Source organism: Phascolarctos cinereus, unplaced genomic scaffold, assembly GCF_003287225.1.
Source record: "Phascolarctos cinereus isolate Bilbo 61053 unplaced genomic scaffold, phaCin_HiC Scaffold_5;HRSCAF=322, whole genome shotgun sequence".
Classification (NCBI taxonomy): Eukaryota; Metazoa; Chordata; class Mammalia; order Diprotodontia; family Phascolarctidae; genus Phascolarctos; species Phascolarctos cinereus.
This window is the reverse complement of record NW_027555958.1, coordinates 242,206,939-242,225,216: the sequence shown is the minus strand read 5'-3', so window position 1 is coordinate 242,225,216 and position 18,278 is coordinate 242,206,939. Positions and strand designations below refer to the sequence as shown.

The window sequence follows — 18,278 nt, the reverse complement described above, 5'->3', positions numbered from 1 at the left end:
AGGAGTCCTTTGGAATTGTCATGGATCATTGTATTGATCAGAGTAGCTAAGTCTTTTCAGAGTTGATTTTTATTCTATCACAATCAGATAGCATAACTTGTTCAGCCATTCCCCAATTAATGGACATCCCCTCAATTTCTAGTTCTTTGTCACCACAAAAAGAACTGCTGTAAATATGTGTGTACATACAGGGTCCTTTCCTTTTTTCTTTGATATCTTTGGGGTACAAACCTACTCATGGTATTTCTGGGTCAAAGGGACGTTCAGTTTTATAGCACTTTGGGCATGGTTCTAAATTACTCTTGGGGATGGTTGGACCAGATCACAATTCGACCAACAGTGCATTGGCCTACTTATTTTTCCACTATTATCCCTGCCAACATGTGTCATTTTCCTTTTCTGTCCTTTTCCTTTTCTCTTAGCCAATGTGATAGGTGTCAGGTGGTACCTCAGAATTGTTGTAATTTGCATTTCTGTAATTATTAGTGATTTAGAGCATTTTTTCATATAATTGTGGATGGCTTTGATTACTTCTGAAAACTACCTGTTTATATCCTTTGGCCATCTATTAATTGGGTAATAGTTCTTATTTTTATAAATTTGGCTCAGTTCCCCATATATTGGAGAAATGAGACCTTTACAGAGAAACTCAAAATTTTTTTTTTAAATAAATGACCCAAGATGGTCAACCATTGCTGCTGTGGCCTCTGTATGAAAGTATAGGACCTGCCACCTTCCATAGATCGACAAGTAATAGAAGGAGGAGAAGAAAAGAATGAAAGAAAGACAAGGGGAAGGAAAGAAGAGAGGGAGGGAGGGAAGGAGGAAAAAAACCACAAAGGAGTGCTAGAAAGCAGTGGGGAACAGGAAGAGAGTATGAGAGGTGGCATAGAGACTTGGACCCCAAACAAGAGAAGGCTCACTTATTAGAGCTGGGAAACTCAAGGTTGAATTCTAAATTTCTAGTGAGCTGGAAAGGATAAGAATGCTTAGAAAGTCCCATACCTTTCCATACAAGTGGACAAGGAAGGTCAGCACTGAACTCTGTAGGACTCCTCCTTGCTGAAGTGAGCTGTCTTTCTTTGACTGTGCTCTTTAGGTATAACCAGCCCTTCTGCCTCTCTACACCTCAGATTAGCTTATTCATTTATTTAACAAACATTAATTATCTGGCATGTGCAGAAAATTGATCTAGGCACTCTGTAAGGTAGAAGTTGAGATAAGACATAGTACCTATCTTATTTATTGTCTCATAGCCAGTGAAGTTGGGTTGTAACTTACAGTTCCAGTCGCAGTGCATTTCTTTTTCAGAGGCTAAGCACTTAGGAAATCTAGTCTCTGACTTTTTTTCCCTTTCCTACTCGTTCCAAAATGGTTGCCATTCCTAAACCACAAATCAATAAGATTCTCTGACATCATTCCACACACTCCTGAGGCAGGGAAGCTAAGCCAGCCTCTACAGTTAGCTTTCTTTTCCTTTTTGGGCTGGATTGATGCTGTTTTTTAAAAAGTCAGCTAACTCTAACTACTCTCCTCACTCTTCTGTGACAGTGGGAACTTCAGCTGGAGAGTCTGGTTGTGTTTGTTAAAGCAGACACATTTACATGTGTTTGTTTTCTAATTCTGAATGAGCAGTAAACTTTAACTCATGCTGGTGGACGCATGAGTATGTTAGTATTACTCCTACTTCTCTGATAGTGTAGAGTATAGAAGTCATTGTTACTTCCTTGATCTGTTCAGCAGAGTGCTTCCTAGGGGACTACTTTTGTAAGTAGGATAGATGCAAGAATTAATTCTGATTATAGCCTTGTTGAATGTTGCTTCAAGTATCTTAGTAGCCATACAAAGTACTGTGGATAATTGCATGTAAATTGCCAGATGGGCTATAAGGCTAATTAAGTTTTAGTAACCAGAAAAGAAAGAAAAAAAATCAAGAAAGTGTTTTGATTATTGAGACATTCCCTTATTACCTATCCTGCAATTTGCATCCCAGTATCCATGGCTCATCCCTGTGTAGTTCAGTTTTCATTTTGCTAAGAATATTTCTCTCTATATTGAAATGACCTGGTGCTCATTTGTAAAATGCATACATAGAGTATCCCAGGAAGATGTACTAGATGTTCCAGATGTACTAGAACCTGTCACATATCTGGAGATGGATAGGGATTTCCATCATCTTGATTCAGTTGTTAAATTTCCCTGTTAAAGCATCCAGCTAGTTTACATTGCAAGGGGTTTTTCAGCAGGCAAGCATACCTTATAGCGGTTGCTTTATTTTGGCCTGGAAAATCCTATATAGTTTCTTATATAAGAAGTTAAAGGCAATGCTCCACAATAAAGCTTCTTTGAAGAGATTCTAGTGTGGCTCCAAGGACATTTAATGGTCACTTCTTTTCTACTTTAGTTGCTTGGACATGTGTGACATCCTGTGACCCTGAGGTGCCCTATCAGTACTAATTCAGGCACTGAGATTCCTGGCCTGTGTTCACACTTTATGTATTGACATCCTGAATACCCTAGGACTAAACAGATATGAATAAGCACAGATTAAATGCTTAATGGATATTTGTTGAATTGAACACAAAATACCTGGTGCCCGGGAGGCAAGTGTGAGGGAACATGCACTTTAATAATAATAGTAACAGTTCATTTTTATGTCAGTCTTTCTGTTTTAACAAAGTACTTTTTTCACAGCAATATTATAAGGTAGGTAGCGCAGATGTTATTGTTCTCATTTTACAGATGAGGGAATCAGTGTCCGGATAGGTCAAATGACTTATCTATTACTGGTCACACAGCTCTCAGAGATGGAACCCAAATCCAGGCCTTCTGATTCCAAGTCCAACATTCTTCTCCATGGGCAAAATTGTCTGGGGGAGTTTGGAATCTGGATTGCAAACTCCAATACCTGATTTTCGTGTCAACTCCTGGGTGTTTCCCAGGTCATTCTTGTATTTGCTTTTTTTCCCCCCCAAAAAATGAGCTAAAGAGCTCCCCACATTCCCTAGGTTTTAAAGTGCTGACCTTCTGCCAGCTCCAAGGGAGACCTGGCCACTCTTAAATCCTCTAATGTTATGTGAGGTAGCTGAAAGGTTTTGCTGTCACCTCCTCCCACCCAGGAGTAAATAATGGATTCCCTCACATGTTCCAAATACAGAGTTGTTATCCAACTGTTTCATTTTTTCAGGCAAGAAAACTGAGGACTTATCCGAAGCCCACATAGGAAAGTAAATAGCTTAGGAGGGATTTGAATCCAGGTCCTCTGATTCTATTTCCAACATTTTTTTTCTACTGGACCATGGTGCATTTCTGAACAGGAAGGCACTTAAACACACATCTTTGCTAATGGTGCCATTAATAACAACAGACCGACACTGTGGTTGTTAAATCAGTGAAGAAGCGTTTTGGAAACTCCCAGATCAATACTCTCCTCTGTTATCAAAAAACTTTCCTTCCTCCTTGTGCTGTAGCCATTAAACTTCCTTAAACTTCCTTAGACCATATAAGGCAGTCTTATCTTTGTGTCCCTAATCGAGTGCTGGTTAAACCATTATGGATGAATGAAAAAACATTCATTTAAGGCTTACTCTGGGCCAAACCTGTCTTGGATGATGGGGATACAAATAGAAAAAATAAAACAGTTCTTCCTTGCAAAGGAGTTCACACTCCAGCTGGGAGAGATAATACATTTAGAAGGAAAGTTCAGCTACAAAATAGAAGGAAAGACCCAGAGGTGTAAAGGGTACAGCTACAGGCTAGGTGGTAAGGACCAGGAATTCCTAGGTTACATTGGGATGTCTGCCCCACAGGAGTAACCAATCACTGTTAGAAGAGAGAGTGTGAAAATGCTGGTCAGGATGGACAGATTCTGGTTTCCTCTAGCTAGGGTGGAGATGGGGTAGGATTCAGTGTCCAGCCTGAAGGGGCTAAGGAGCATTAGCAGGAAGATTTTGGGTGGACCCTGGGGCAAAGGGAGGGGGAAATGGGATCCCATTAGGCACCAGTTCTGACTGGAACCCTTTATGCTCCCTGGGATGCAATCTGGGTGCCCCATCAGTGGGGATAGAGGGAAATGGAATCCTGAAAATAATCTCCGAAACTACTATTGCTATATAGTACCACAGAGGAGCATCCCTGGACATTTATGGAAAATATCCTGGTCTTGTCTAGGAGATCAGTCCCTGCGCATATAATTTAATTAGTTGCCTTGAACTTGGAAAGAAATTTTCTAACAGTCAGTTTCTCAGGCATCAGGAGGCAGTAAAGGAAGCGTCATAATGAGGTCATGATATGACCCTGGATCCCACCTCTTCCACTTTCTAGTTGTGTGACTTTGGTCAGTCAATCTCTTATGGGCCTCAGTTTCCTCATCTGTAAAATGGTAAAGTTAGATTCACCTCTAGTGAACTTCTAAATACTAAGACCCTATGAGGCAATGAAGTTTGATTGACAGGTTAGATTGGTTGTAGGTTGCTTGGATTTCTTAGTTTGATAACTACCTGTTCATATCTTCAACCATTTATTCATTGGGGAATGGCTACCATTCTTATGTATTTCAATCAGTTCCCTATATATCTTGTATATGAGACCTTTATCAGAGAAATTTGCTGAAAAGATTCTCCCCCTCCAGCTAACTCGTTCCTTTCTGATTTTAACTGCATTGATTTTGTTTGTGCAAAGTCTTTTACATTTTATGTAATCGAAATTGGTTCCCTGCTAAGGGATGTTCTAAAAATTCTTGGTGTTACGTGTTCCATAGGGGTGGATGTTCCCAGAGTCATTGAGGCTTCCAACTTCCACTGCCTAGTGGCATGGACAGAATGAGATCTCCAGAAGCCTCATTATGTGATCTCCAATGGATTGCTGCTATCTCCCCTAATGTTACTAGATTGAGACAGCTTTAGGAGTTTATATACCAACATAACTGCTGGGGACAAGGAAATGTAAAAACAGGGACAAAGGAGAGAATTAGTTCAAGTTTTTCTCAGAAATCACAGAACCACCATCCTTACCCTCCCTCTCTAAGGAAACATGACAGTGTTTTGTTTGGTTTTTTTAACCAACTTTCAAATTTTTTCATGAAGATAAGAAAAGTGACTAAATCACCTATACTCTTTGACTTAGCTATCCCAGTCCTGGGCATATACTGCCAAGGAGGTCATAGAGAAGGGAAGGTCTTATACAAACCAAAGTATTTGTAAGAGCACTTTTTGAGGTAACAAAAAACTAGAAGATACATAGATGCCCATCACTTAGGGAAATAGCTGGTCAAATTATGGTATCTGAATACAATGGAATTTACTGTATCATAAGAAAGAATATGAGGAAATTCTTAGAAGCAAAGCTTTTGAGAACATGTCCCTCATATTATTTCTTATGGTACAGTAACATGTATGAATTGAGTATGAATTGAAGAGTGAAAAGAGTAGGACCAAGAAAATCTACACGAAGAGTACAATAGTGTAAACAAAAATACCACAGGGACAGCTGAATTCTGATGAATTGCTGTGGCTGTTTGCTGTCCTGAAGAACAAATGATGAAAGACATTTCCTTCATCTTTGTAGAAAGGTAGGCGACTACAGGTGCAGGATGTTGCATGAGCTCTGAGACAGTGGCTTTGTCAATCTGTCTTCTTTTGTTACAATGGGAGGATTATTGGGGTGGAGTGGGATGGGGAGGTGGACAGCAGAGCCAGAAGGGAAGAAGCAGTCTGTCAGGAAATCACTGGTGCTGTCCCTAAAGGTATCCCTAAAACTTTAAAAAATAAATTGTATTTTACAATTTCATGAGACTGTGCTGTTTGGTCCTTACAATCTAGATTGACTCATGTTCTTTCTATCTAAGGCTGCCAGTAACTGAACTTCCCTAGAATTAGAGGATGTCAGGTTTTAGAGATTATCTAGTCTAGCCCCCTTATTCAGCAGGTGAGGAAGCTGAGGCTATGAAAGGGGCATTGACACATTGTCGGTGGAGTCGTGAACTGATCCAACCATTCTGAAGAGCAACTGGGGACTATGCCCAAAGGGCTATCAAAATGTGTATACCCTTTGACCTAGCAATACCACTTCTAGGGCTGTATCCCAAAGAGATCATTAAAAAGGGAAAAGGACCTACACGTACAAACATATTTATAACAGCTCTTTCTGTGGTGGCCAAGAATTAGAAATTGAGGGATGCCCATCAGTTGGGGAATGGCTGAGCAATTTGTGGTATATGAATGTACTGGAATACTATTAAGCTATAAGAAATGATGAACAGGCTGACTTCAGAAAAACCTGGAAAGACTTAAGTGGTCTGATGCTGAGTGAAGTGAGCAAAACCAGGAGAACATTGTACACGGTAACAGCCACACTGTGTGATGACTAACTTTGATACACTTAGCTCTTCTCAGCAAGTATCTAAGACAACTCCATAAGTCTCATTATGGAAAATGCTATCTACATCTAGAGAAAGAACTGTGGAGTTTGAATGCAGATCAAAGAATATTATTGGCTCTTTTTTTTTCTTCTGTTTTGGTTTGTTTCTTCTTTCTTGTGGTTCCTCCTATTGGTTCTAATTCTTCTTTACAACGTGACTAATGTGAAAATATGTTTAATAGGAATGTATATGTAGAGCCTATATAAGATTGCGAGCTGTCTTGAGGAGGGATGTGGGGAAAAATTTTAAACTCAAAAGCTTATGGAAGTGAATGTTGAAAACTAAAATAAATTAATTAAGAAAAAAAGGGGGGGCATTGACACAGCAAGTAAGTGGTGAAGCTGGGACTAGTGATGCCAGTCATGCTGCCCACTGTCCATGAGCATCTGATCTCTGGAGGGCAACACTTAAGGCAGAGAAATAGAGGAATCTCTTTACTCTCTATATTGGCAGGTCAGATTTTCCTCAAGGTCAAGGTTTCAGCAGTGGTATCACATGGGTCAAAAGGAAGATGTCTGGTGTAAGTCATAGTACCACCAAAATACTATAATTCCACGTCCCCCAAATTATTCACTGTTGCTATCTGTTAACAAGACTAATTGAGTTCAGTTCAGCTAACATGTGTTAAGCCTTCTCTGTACATGAGGTAGTGTTAGTCTGAGAATGCTCATCTGACTAGGTCATTCTTCAGTGTTTCTCCATGACCTGGAGTCTGGCTTCTTTTCTCTGCCCCAGAGAAAAGTTTTCCCTCAAGTGAAAATGGATTTTCCTAACGGCCAAATCCTTCAAAGAACTCAGAACACCTTTAGCAGCCCCTGCTGAAGATTATTATATTACGTTCTATGTCATATGTGATAACAACGTTGTTATTGAATAACAAGAGCTAGCATTTACATAGCACTTTAAAGTATGCAGAACTTTACATATATTATCTCATTTGATCCTCACAACAACCCTGGAAAGTAGATATTATTTTCCCCATTTTACAGATGAAGAAATGGGGTAACTTGCTAAGGGTCACAGCTAGTAAATACCTGCTTCAGGATTCAAACTCAAGTCTTCCTGGCTCCAAATTACCTTGGATTGGACTGTGCTGGGCTAGCTATGTGAGGAAATCTAGGAGATAACCTCTAGTATTCCTTTCAGTAAGGGAAGAAATTTAGAGCAGTCTCTTCAGTAGGCCTTTAATTGTCAGGGAAGCCACCATTTCTAGTAAAACTCTCTTGTTCTCTGCCTTCAGGGGAGTAACGTAATGGAAGACCAGGACCTCCGGGACATTGGGATCAGTGAACCCCAGCACCGGCGGAAGCTTCTCCAGGCTGCAAGATCTTTGCCCAAGGTAAAAAACCCTCCAGGGTCCTTCCTGCTTCAGTTTGAGCCAAAACCAAGGGAAAGGGATGATCACAAAGAGTCACTGAATCAGCTCTTACTGAAACAGGAATACCCTTTATAATAGCCCTGATGAGCGGTCAGCCAGGCCTTGAACACCTCCAGTGAGGAGGGAGCTCGTTACCTCTCACAATAGCCCATCAGACTTTTGGATAGCTTAATTCTTTCTTTTGTGGAGGCACAGTTTTCTCCACCCCAGGCCCCATCCCCCCTTTTGCACCCTGACTCTGACTCTAGTTATTCTCCTCGGCTCTCTTCTCCCTTTATGCTATCTTGATTCATGATTGTATCAGCTTCCATGGATTAAATTATTATCTCTTCAGATGATTGTCATGTATATTTACCCAGCTTTGACAACTCTCTCCTGATCTCCAGACTCGCTTCACCATCTGCCTGTTGGACATCTCAAACTGGATATCTCCATAGATAGCCAGTTTCAAATCCAACAAGTCCAAAGAAAATCATCTTCTGCCCTCCCCACCCTGACCTCCAAACTTTCCCCACTTCCCAACTTCCCTCTGTTGTCTAGGGCACTGCCATCCTTCCAGTCATCCAAGCTTACAACTCTGGAGTCATCTCGATTCCTTATTTGTACTCACTCCACATGTCCAGTCTGCTGTCAAATCTTGTAATTTGTACCTTCTCAGTATCTCTTCTATATGCCCTCTTTTCTTCCCTCACTCAACTGCTACCCTGATGCAGGCCCTCATCATCTCATGCATGGACTATTACAGTTGCCTTCTGAATTGATCTCCTTGGCTCAAGTCTGTCCCTACTCTGGTGCATCCTCCACTGTGCTACCAAAGTGATGTTCCTGAAGCACAGGTCTGACCATAGTGCTCCCCTATTCAGTGAAGTCCAGTGGCTTCCTATTACCTTCAGGATCAAATGTTAAATCTTCAGTTTGCTTTTAAAGCCCTTCACAACCTTGCAATATTTTTAGATTATATGATGATGATGATGATGATGATGATGGTGATGATGATTACCATTTGTATAGCACCTACTATGTGCCAGGCTCTGTGCTAAGCATTTGACAAATATTATCTCATTTAATCCTCACAATACCCCTGGGAAATAGTGGCTATTTATTTATTATTAATATACACATCTTACAGATGGGGAAACTGAGGCAGACGGTGGTTAAGGGACTCACCCAAGGTCACACAGCTAGTTAAGTGTTTGAGGCCAGATTTGAACTGCGTATTCCTGACTCCAGGCCCAGTTTTTGATCCACTGTGCCACCAGCTGCCTGCAACGTACTCTATAATCCAGCCATAATGGCTCCCTTGATGTTCCTTGCACATCTCCCATCTTCATGCCTTTTCACTGCCTGTGCCTGAAATGCTCTCCCTTTTCACTTCCATATCTTAGCTTCCTTCAAGAGTTAGTTTAAATCCTACCTTCTGCAGAAGGCCTTCATAATCCCTTCCCAGTCCCCACCCCCAACAAATGCCTTTGCTCTAAGACAGAGGTTCCCAAACTGATTTGGCTTACTGCCCCCTTAAAAAATATATATATACTCAGTGCCCCCTGGAAATTTACTTTCTTTAACCCTTAAACTTTTTTTTAAAATTTGTATCATTTCAAAAAAATATTAATTTTTTTAAATGATGTCTTAAATTTAATAATTTATTGTAAATTGGGGGGGGTTTCTTGCATTGAAATTTTGATGATGCAGTATTTGCATCATGTAACTGTATAGTACTATATTGTAAACAAGTCGTTATATGCACATACTCCTGCCAGTGCATGCTGGACTTCCCAACAATGTGTGACACCCTCGTCTGCCAACACTTGCTTATTAAGACCTGTCAGCGGACCTTATAATTTACATTTTGTGTGTTTATTTGGAGAATAATGTAATCACTATGACTTTTAACTCTGTTACACAACAGATGAAACATGTATGAATGGTTTCTCAAAATTTTCTTATCTTTTCTCCTTTCCTTTGCTTCCACCGCCCCCTTATTTTTAAATGCCCCCTCCCCTCAATTGCACCCAAGACTACAAATGCCCCCTGGATAGCACCCCCCAGGAGGTGGTATCACCCACTTTGGGAACCCCTGCTGTAAGATTACCTTCCATTTATTCTGTCTGTCACTCCCAGACACACATATATAGACACACACACACACACACACACACACACACACACACACACACACACACACACACACACACACACACACACACACACACCCATTGTAAAGAACCTCTCGGCCTCATTAGGACATGGCTTCATGGTGAAGCCCACTTCTCAGATTAGGCTCCTCTGGAAGTTTACCAGGGATTGATCATATATAGGTATAGAGATAGAGATAGAGATAGAGATAGAGATAGAGATAGAGATATAATGACAGCTGGTGGCATAGTGAATCAAGAAGTGGGCCCAAGTTCAAATCCAGCCTCAGACACTTACTAGCTGTGTGATCCTGGGCAAGTCACTTAACCTCTGTTTGCCTCTGTTTCCCTATCTGTAAACTGGGGATATTAATAATAAATAAATAGTGTGCATGTCTATCTTGTATGTACATAGTTGTGCTTGTACAGACTGACTAAGCATGTTTGCTCCCTCATTAGAATGTAAGTTCCTTGACAGCAAGGACTGTGTCTTTGCCTTTTTTTATAACTCTAAAACATAGCATGGTACCTGGCACACAGTAGTCATTTAATAAATGATTGATGATTTGGCCAGAACCTATGGGATTGTATGTTCGGATCTTCAAATAAGTCTTAAAGACAGTTGTCCTCCCCTAAATCTCTTCATCCCCATTTCTTTCTCACAGATGTATTTAGGACCCTGCCTGGAATGGACCTTTTGCTTCAGGGCATGGTCCTAGACATATCTTGTCCTTTTTGATGCAATAAAGCCTCTTCAACTGGACCAGAGGAGTTGCATAAGGTCTTTTTGAGTTCCCAGCTATGTCTTAAGGGTTCATTAGGGGTAATAATGTCCCTCCAGGCAATCTGAGATGCAGGGAAATTGTCTGGGCCCAGGGGAGCTGTGGGAGAGAGGTCCTACTAGTGTTGAAAGAGGTCTGCTCATCTCAGAAATCTGTGATCCCCCTCAGAATTGACTTTCACCTCCTAGGGCCTGCTCACAGGGCTCTCCTGATTGAGGGCACAAGTGTTGCCTACATATGGCCTTCGGAGAGGAGCCCCAGCTCTCAGCCATCTAAAAGGAAATAAAGATGCTAGATTGGGAGCTGGAAAGAACCTTGGAGGCTCTCAGGTTCAGCCGCTCACTTTACAAATGAGGAAACTAGAACCCACACCTGGTAAGGTACTTGTCAGGGTCACACAGCAAGTATCCATGGCAGGATTTGAACCTGGGTCTTCCTGCCTCTAAATCCAGCTTCTATCCACTACACCATAGGGGTGGTAGCTCTGGGATTGCCAGACCATGCATTCCTATGCTTCTGACAAATCCACGTTGACGAGCTGGACCTCAGCACAAGTCGTGCTGGGGGATCTGAGCATGGGAAAAGCCACTACGGCTGCTCCCCTAAGTAAGAGGGCCAAGAGTCTAACTCAAGGATCAACAAAAGCCCTTCCAGCCTTCCTACCCCCTAGATGGGGCCAAGGGCCAACCACCTTTGCCTCTTTGGACTATAACCTACATGGCTCCATTTGTTTAACTTTAAAATTTTTTTCTTTTTTAAAAAAATCCTATTTTATTTTAAGATCCACATTCTTTCCTTCCCTCTGACACCCCACCTCAATGAGAAAGCAGGAAAAAATAAAGCTTATTACAAACATGTATGGTCAAACAAAATAAATCCCCACATTGACCATGTTAAAATCCATCACCATTCTATCTGGAGGTGGGTAATATGTTTCATCACGAGCATTACTGTATTTGAAAAGACCTTTGGTTTCTTGAAACTGAAGTGAACTGTTCTTACTTATACTATCATTCTTCCTCTATACCCAAAGAACCTGCATACAGTTAGAGCAAGGCTTCTTAACCTGGGGTCTGTGGACCCTCCAGGTCTTATGGATAGATTTCAGGAGGTCTGTGAACTTGTATGGAAAAAAATACATTTTTATTTCAACATCATTGATTCTTTTTATAATCCTTACCATTTTATTCATTTCAGATCATTTTGAAAAGGGATTCTTGGGCTATACCAGACTACCCAATGGGTCCATGACGCACATATAAGCTGGACGAATTTGAAAGTCTGGGAAATGTTAGCTAGAAGTATTAAGCTGAATGTCCCCTTCCTCCTCCCCCCACTCCATCTTCCCATGTCAGCACAACTGCAAGCAGAATTATTTTCAGTATCATAGGAACGATTATATTTTTTATCAGATCCCTGGCCATGGTGAGAACAACTAGGGTTGGTTCTCAGTATTCTAGAATCACCTCTAAATTACTCTGCCCTCTGAGAGAGCCCCTCTTCCCCAACCCCAGGTGACTCTAGAGGAGCATGTGATTGACCTGAGATGGTTTGTCTAACTCGCTGGAGTGAGTCATCACTGTGTGAGCAGGCTGCATTTTGATGTGGTCAGTGTGAGCTACTCTGGGCATGTCAGTGGTCTCCACAGGGGGACATTTGTCTTGTGCCACCTGTCATCCATTACTTCCCTTTCCCTTTTACAGGTAAAACCTCTGGGCTGTGATGGGAATGCCCAGCCATCTGTCCCATCCTGGCTTGACTCTCTGGGTCTGCAGGATTATATCCAGTCTTTTCTGTCAAGTGGCTATAGTTCTATTGACACTGTGAAAAACCTCTGGGAACTGGAGCTCGTTAATGTGAGTATAACAGACTGACTAAGGCTCCCTCCCAGTGGGCCAGTCCACACACTTGAACCTCTTCAGGGAAAAAGGGGTTACTATTGGTAGGAGGAACATGGAAAATCATTCTCCTCTGGTGCCCTGCAGGTCAAACTGAGTCTTCCAGAGGTTTCAATAAGACATATTTGCCATTCATTGCCTGAGCTGAACCACCGCTGTACTGTGTTTTGGGGTGGCTTGAGCTAAGCTTCTTTGGAAGGACAGCCTAAAGTAAAATAGCCAAACCCCAGCCCCAGAGACCAGAGATGGTGGGAGAGTATGGCCAGGACAACTGCTGAGAGCCCCTAAGAAGGTTAAATGTTATGACCTTCATTCTCAGGACTCCTGGGACTTCAGCTGCTACCACTTGGGTTTTCTGACCAGAATGACTAGGCCAGGGCCCATGAGATTGGGAGGCCAGATCTGAGGAGACATTGGATTCAATGAAAGACACGTTCCTCTAGGAGGAGGTTCAGGGTCTTCAGAAACAATTGAGGGGAGCAGAGCCAAGGAAGTGGGCCTGGAGCCCAAAACAGGCTGTGTCCAGGAGCTTGTAGGAGGCTGGTGAGGTGAGGTGGGAGGAGGGGACTGTGCTGTCCACAAGGTGCATTCTCAGGATTATACAATAAGGAAACAAGCCCGGGGTGATGAAGTGACTGCCAGGCTAGGATTTAAACTCGAGCCCCCTGACTCCAAGCCAAGTGTTCTTTGCGCTGACGCATGACCTACTGTTGCAACTTAAATCTGTGGAGGAACAGGTGGCATGAGGAGTTCAGGTATGTCAAGCAAACCCATTTCTTGTTCCTAACCCATTCCCTGCCCCACCTCTCAGGTGCTAAAGGTTCACCTGCTTGGCCACCGGAAGCGGATCATCGCCTCTCTTGCAGATCGACCCTATGAGGAGCCCCCCCAGAAGCCCCCTCGCTTTTCCCAGCTGCGAGTGAGTTGAGCTGCTGCATCTCTGTCAGTGGGTGGGAATGCTATAGAAGGGTATGGGACAGAAGGGAAGAGGCATGTGTTTGTCCTTTCACTTTTAGGCAGTAAGGAGACTGTCCTCATAGAGAGCCCAGGCTCTGTTACAAAGACGACTCCTGTCTCAGCCACTTTCCCTTTCTGAGGAAGGGGAGGACTTGGGCCTGCCATTAGGGCATGAGGAGCAGGGCTTGGTCAGCTATTGTTTCTGTCTACTGTCCTAGACTTTGTGTCTTCCAAGTCCTAAGTCAAGGCCCGGCTCAGGAAAGTGAATAGGTGAAGATGTAAACTCTCTTCTCATCTGGGCTGCCTAGGTTATTGTAGGCCACAAAATTCCAATCTGCAACAAAAAGCAACTGAGGCAGAACTCCAAGCACATATCAGCTTATTAGGGTGACTGGTGGGCTAATCAGTTGATCTAAGACTTTCCTTTGCAGTCAAGGACCCCCTCTGCTTGTATTCTTCAAGTTTTTGTAGACTTTGAAAGATTACTAAAAATAGAATGAGACAGTACAATCCACGATTGGTCATTTCCAATGGGGGGTGAGGGTGGGAGAAGAACAGACTCCACAATTGGCCATGGGGTATGTCCATCAATCAGCAGTGCTTAAGTCAGTGTTTAATCACCAGAGATCTAGTACTTTCCACAAGCAGTTACAAACATTAGGCATGAAAGAACAGAGGAAATGGGGAAAGCGGTTTCTTTGAAATACAGCTCTCATAGTACATTCATAGGAGTGGGGGAGTGGGGTAGGGCAAGATTAATATTTAGCAAGTTAATATGAATCTTTATAACAGGCTTAATACAGTATAAATCAATTAAAAGCAATCTAATCGTCAGTGCATGGAGGGTTAATTAATCCTAACTTACATAACTCCTGTTTTAACTAACCAAATCAAACTTTGATTCTATTTTTCTTAGCTTACTAAAACAATCACTGACACCCATTAACTCACAGTGAACTGAGTAAATACTGATTAAATTGATTAGGAGTATCAAAATTATTCTCACATTTATGGAGAGAGGAAAGGAAAGCATCACCAAGGCATCCCCTGCTAGGGACATCTTTGCCATTGGCCACTGGCTTGAATTTCAGATCTCAGCAGGGTAGAGTGGTCAGGCCCTTCCCAGTATAGAAGTCTGTAGCCGTGGAGCCACAAGCTGGAGAGTTCCTCAGGTTTGGGCTAGATCGTTATGGTGTGAGGTTTCTAGGAAGGGCTTTGAATGTCCAACCTCTCCCCACCCCCGCCCCCCCAACCTGCTTTGAGCTGACAGTTCTGTGCCTCTTGTGCCCCAGGCTGTTATTTTGTCATTTCCGATAGCTTAAGGACAAAGGCCTAGGAGGAATCTGCTCTTCAGTTGCCTCTTATTGCCTTCCTTGCCACAAGTACCTCAGTTGAGAAGCCCTAAGTGGAGATATTTCCCTCTCTTATTACACAGGGGGAAGATGAGTATGGCCGGGTAGGTCATCTTCCTGCCTCTGGGCCTCCACGTGTGTGTGCTTAGTGCTTCAGAAGTGGAGGGAAGAAACATTAATAGGGGAAGGTTCCTGATCTATGGGATTAGGTAGATTTTGATAGGAAAGCTGGAAGAGGGAAAAAAGGATGGGTTGGTAGATCTCCAAGCTGGCTCTAAGAAGCCTGAGCAGAGAAGACAGACCACAGAACCAGGAGTAAGCAGACACTGGTGACATGAGTAGGAGGAGAGGGTATGTTGGAATGCTCATCCCTCTGCCACTTCTTCTCTGTCACGCCTCTCTGGAATCTAGTGAACTACAAACAGATGCTGGGTTTCCAAAGCTAAAGATTCCTTAGGATTCACATGCCTGGGGTTGGTCTCAGGGAGGGAAGGCCAGTGGAGAACCCAAAGAGGCTCTCAGTTTGGGCTTCAGAGTGCTGAGGCAAGCACGCCAGTGCTGTTTATGCTCTGAAGGCCTGCTCTCTATAAGCCTGGGATGCTGGTTGTCTAAAACAGATGGATGCAGTTAAATCTTTGCAGCCTACAAGGACCTTAACCTGCTCAATAGGGCCCCTCTTCTGTTTCCTTGAGGAGCACTTGGCTATTCTGTGAAGAAGCCAAAGCTTGCCTAGCCCTCACTACTCCTCCACTCCACAGTCTGCAAGCCAGAAACATTAGCTTCCAACAAGTCCCTTTCACTGTATTGCCTAATTCTCCCTGCCCAGTACTTTGCATCCATGTTTCTCACTGAGACAGAAAGGCCAGAAACCTTCTCTTCCTTTCCCCTTACAGTGCCAAGATCTGCTTTCCCAAACATCCTCTCCCCTGAGCCAAAATGATTCTTGTACTGGGAGGTCATCAGACCTGCTGCTGCCCTTGGGGGACACAGGCAAAAGGCGATATGACAGCTGTCACGACCCAGCTGCCCACGGCAGAGCCGAGCGCTTTAAGACACAGGTCAGGGTCCGGGGTCCCTGTGAACCTTTTTCCTTCCTCTCCCCAACTCAGGTCCTGCTTTTTGCTTGGACAAAATGTATCAGGAAGAGCATGTAGGGGGATTCTCAGAGCAGCACAGTGACATGTCTGTGTCACTCTCACAGACCCAACCCCTCAACCTGTTCAGACTTCCTTAGAAAACAGTTGCCTTAGTGGCAGAGGTCCACGTGGCACTGTTGGGATGGGAAGTGTGGACTGGGGCATTAATTTCTATCTCAAGAAACCCTCCTCATAACCATTTCCTCTGAGATTGAAGATGTGTTCAAATGTCGGGTGGAGAGGAGGGAAGGACTGCGGGAAGGGCTCACAATGAACAGGTTTGATGGGTATTACTGGACCTTGAGCAGGAACAGGGAGAAACCTCCCTTCAACTGAGTAACTGTCTCGGCAGGAGGATCCCCGGGAGGCCAAACTGACCCTTCGGCCCCCCAGCCTGGCTGCTCCTTATGCCCCTGTGCAGAGCTGGCAGCACCAACCGGAGAAGCTCATCTTTGAATCTTGTGGTTATGAAGCCAATGTGAGTGGTGTTCCCTGCCTTCCTTCAGACACATACCTGGGGGCAGCCATAAGAGTGACTGTTTGGAGGAGTGGCAAGTTGTGGATCTGGCCCCTTCTCTTCTGTGGTCTCTATGCCTTCCATGGCTCCCTGTGCAAAGGGCAGAGTAGGGAGAATGATAGGTAAGAGCTGTCTGTGAAGATGAAAGGGAGAGCATGATCAGAGATGAAGTGTGAGGGAGCAGAAGAGAATGTGGTCAGAGCGCTGCCTACAAGGATAGAGGAAAACATTGGCCGAGTCTCCTCTAGCTCTTGTGAGAGCCCTAACTCCCTTGTCTCTGGCCAGCTTGCTGACCCGTGTCAATCTCAACCAGGCTAAATTAGTTGCCTGAAAGGTCAGAGATGCTTATGGCAGGCTGAATAGGAGGGCTGAGTGAAGGGGCTTTTCACTGGAAAGAAATAGGATGGGGAGGGTGAAATTGAGGAGATAACCACATAAATATGGCTGAGTACCCCAAGATAATGACTTTTGGAGTTCAGGTCTAGCCTGGGTTATTTGTGAGGTAGCCTTAGGTTGGACAAGTGATGAAAATGAAGGCCAGGACCTCTAGGCCCTACAAAGGAATCATCAACCTGGGAAAGATGGGTCTGACTTTGTACCCCCCCTCAAGGCCCCAGACTAATCTCTGTCCCTGTCATCATCATCATCTTCACAGTATTTGGGCTCTATGCTGATTAAAGATCTTCGTGGGACAGAGTCTACACAGGATGCCTGTGCCAAGATGCGGGTAGGTTGATAGTTTTTTGCCTGGACAAAAAATAGCAGGAAGAGCGTGTTTGTTGCAAGTGTGCTGAAAGGACAGGTTTGTGCTAGCCAGGAACAAATGGTCACAGGGAGAAATAACTTGCACCACTGCCCCAGCTGCCCTCAGCAGAAGCATTAGAGACAGCCCTGAGGCCTCGGCCAGCAAAGTATGGGGGCAGCTGCTCTGCCTGCTCCAGGGCCCTTCCAGTGCTGAACTCCCCCTTCCTTCTGGGTATTGGAGACTGAGGAAAAGTCAGAAGCCTGTGCTATTCTGGGCGCGTCCCCAAAGAGGGGAGTTCACAGAGATTTATTTACCTGTTTCCTACAGAAATCAACTGAGCAGATGAAGAAGATCCCAACCATAATTCTTTCCATCACCTACAAAGGGGTTAAATTCATTGATGCTTCCAACAAGGTAAGTTTCGTGTGAGGGCTTCTGGGAGGTGTTGATCACTGCTGGGTTGGGGAATCTAAATCCTCCTAGACGACCCCCTCTCCCCGCAACAAAACTGCTCATCCACCCACAGGAGTTTAGTGCTTGAGAAATGGCTACATTACCCTCCTTCAAGGATTCCTTTGTGATAACTTTGGCTTTTACATCAGTCACTTCTGGATCTCTAGCCACCTTCCCAAGAACTAAACCTTTCCTGGTATGAAACAAACAAGCATTTAAACAGAAACAACTGCTCTAGTGACTATGCCCAATGATGTAAGTAATGTCTTGCTCCTATTCTCTCTTTCCTATCCACTGAGAGGAAGAGATCCGACAAGTTACCTTTCATTACCAACATCCAACTAAATATGAAGTCCTCCCACACCTCGTCTGCCCCCAGCATCGACTTCTTGCTCCGTTTCCCTCACCTGAGGACTTCAAGCAGCCTCCTGGGTGGGGGTTCCTTGACTTGTCCTTCCCAGATCCAGTCTATTATAGGCACTGTTACTATTTAGTTCAATTTAACCA

At 43.6% G+C, this 18,278-nt stretch overlaps 1 protein-coding gene across 1 annotated transcript in view; it reads left to right on the top strand.

Annotated features, from left to right (window-relative positions):
* Positions 1–18,278, top strand: part of ANKS1A (ankyrin repeat and sterile alpha motif domain containing 1A) — a 244,726-nt gene that overhangs the window by 215,805 nt on the left and 10,643 nt on the right. The window contains 7 exon segments of the mRNA XM_078155409.1: positions 7,659–7,757; positions 12,417–12,569; positions 13,423–13,530; positions 15,814–15,978; positions 16,409–16,534; positions 17,229–17,300; positions 17,646–17,732. Of these exon segments, the coding sequence (XP_078011535.1) occupies positions 7,659–7,757; positions 12,417–12,569; positions 13,423–13,530; positions 15,814–15,978; positions 16,409–16,534; positions 17,229–17,300; positions 17,646–17,732 (810 nt within the window).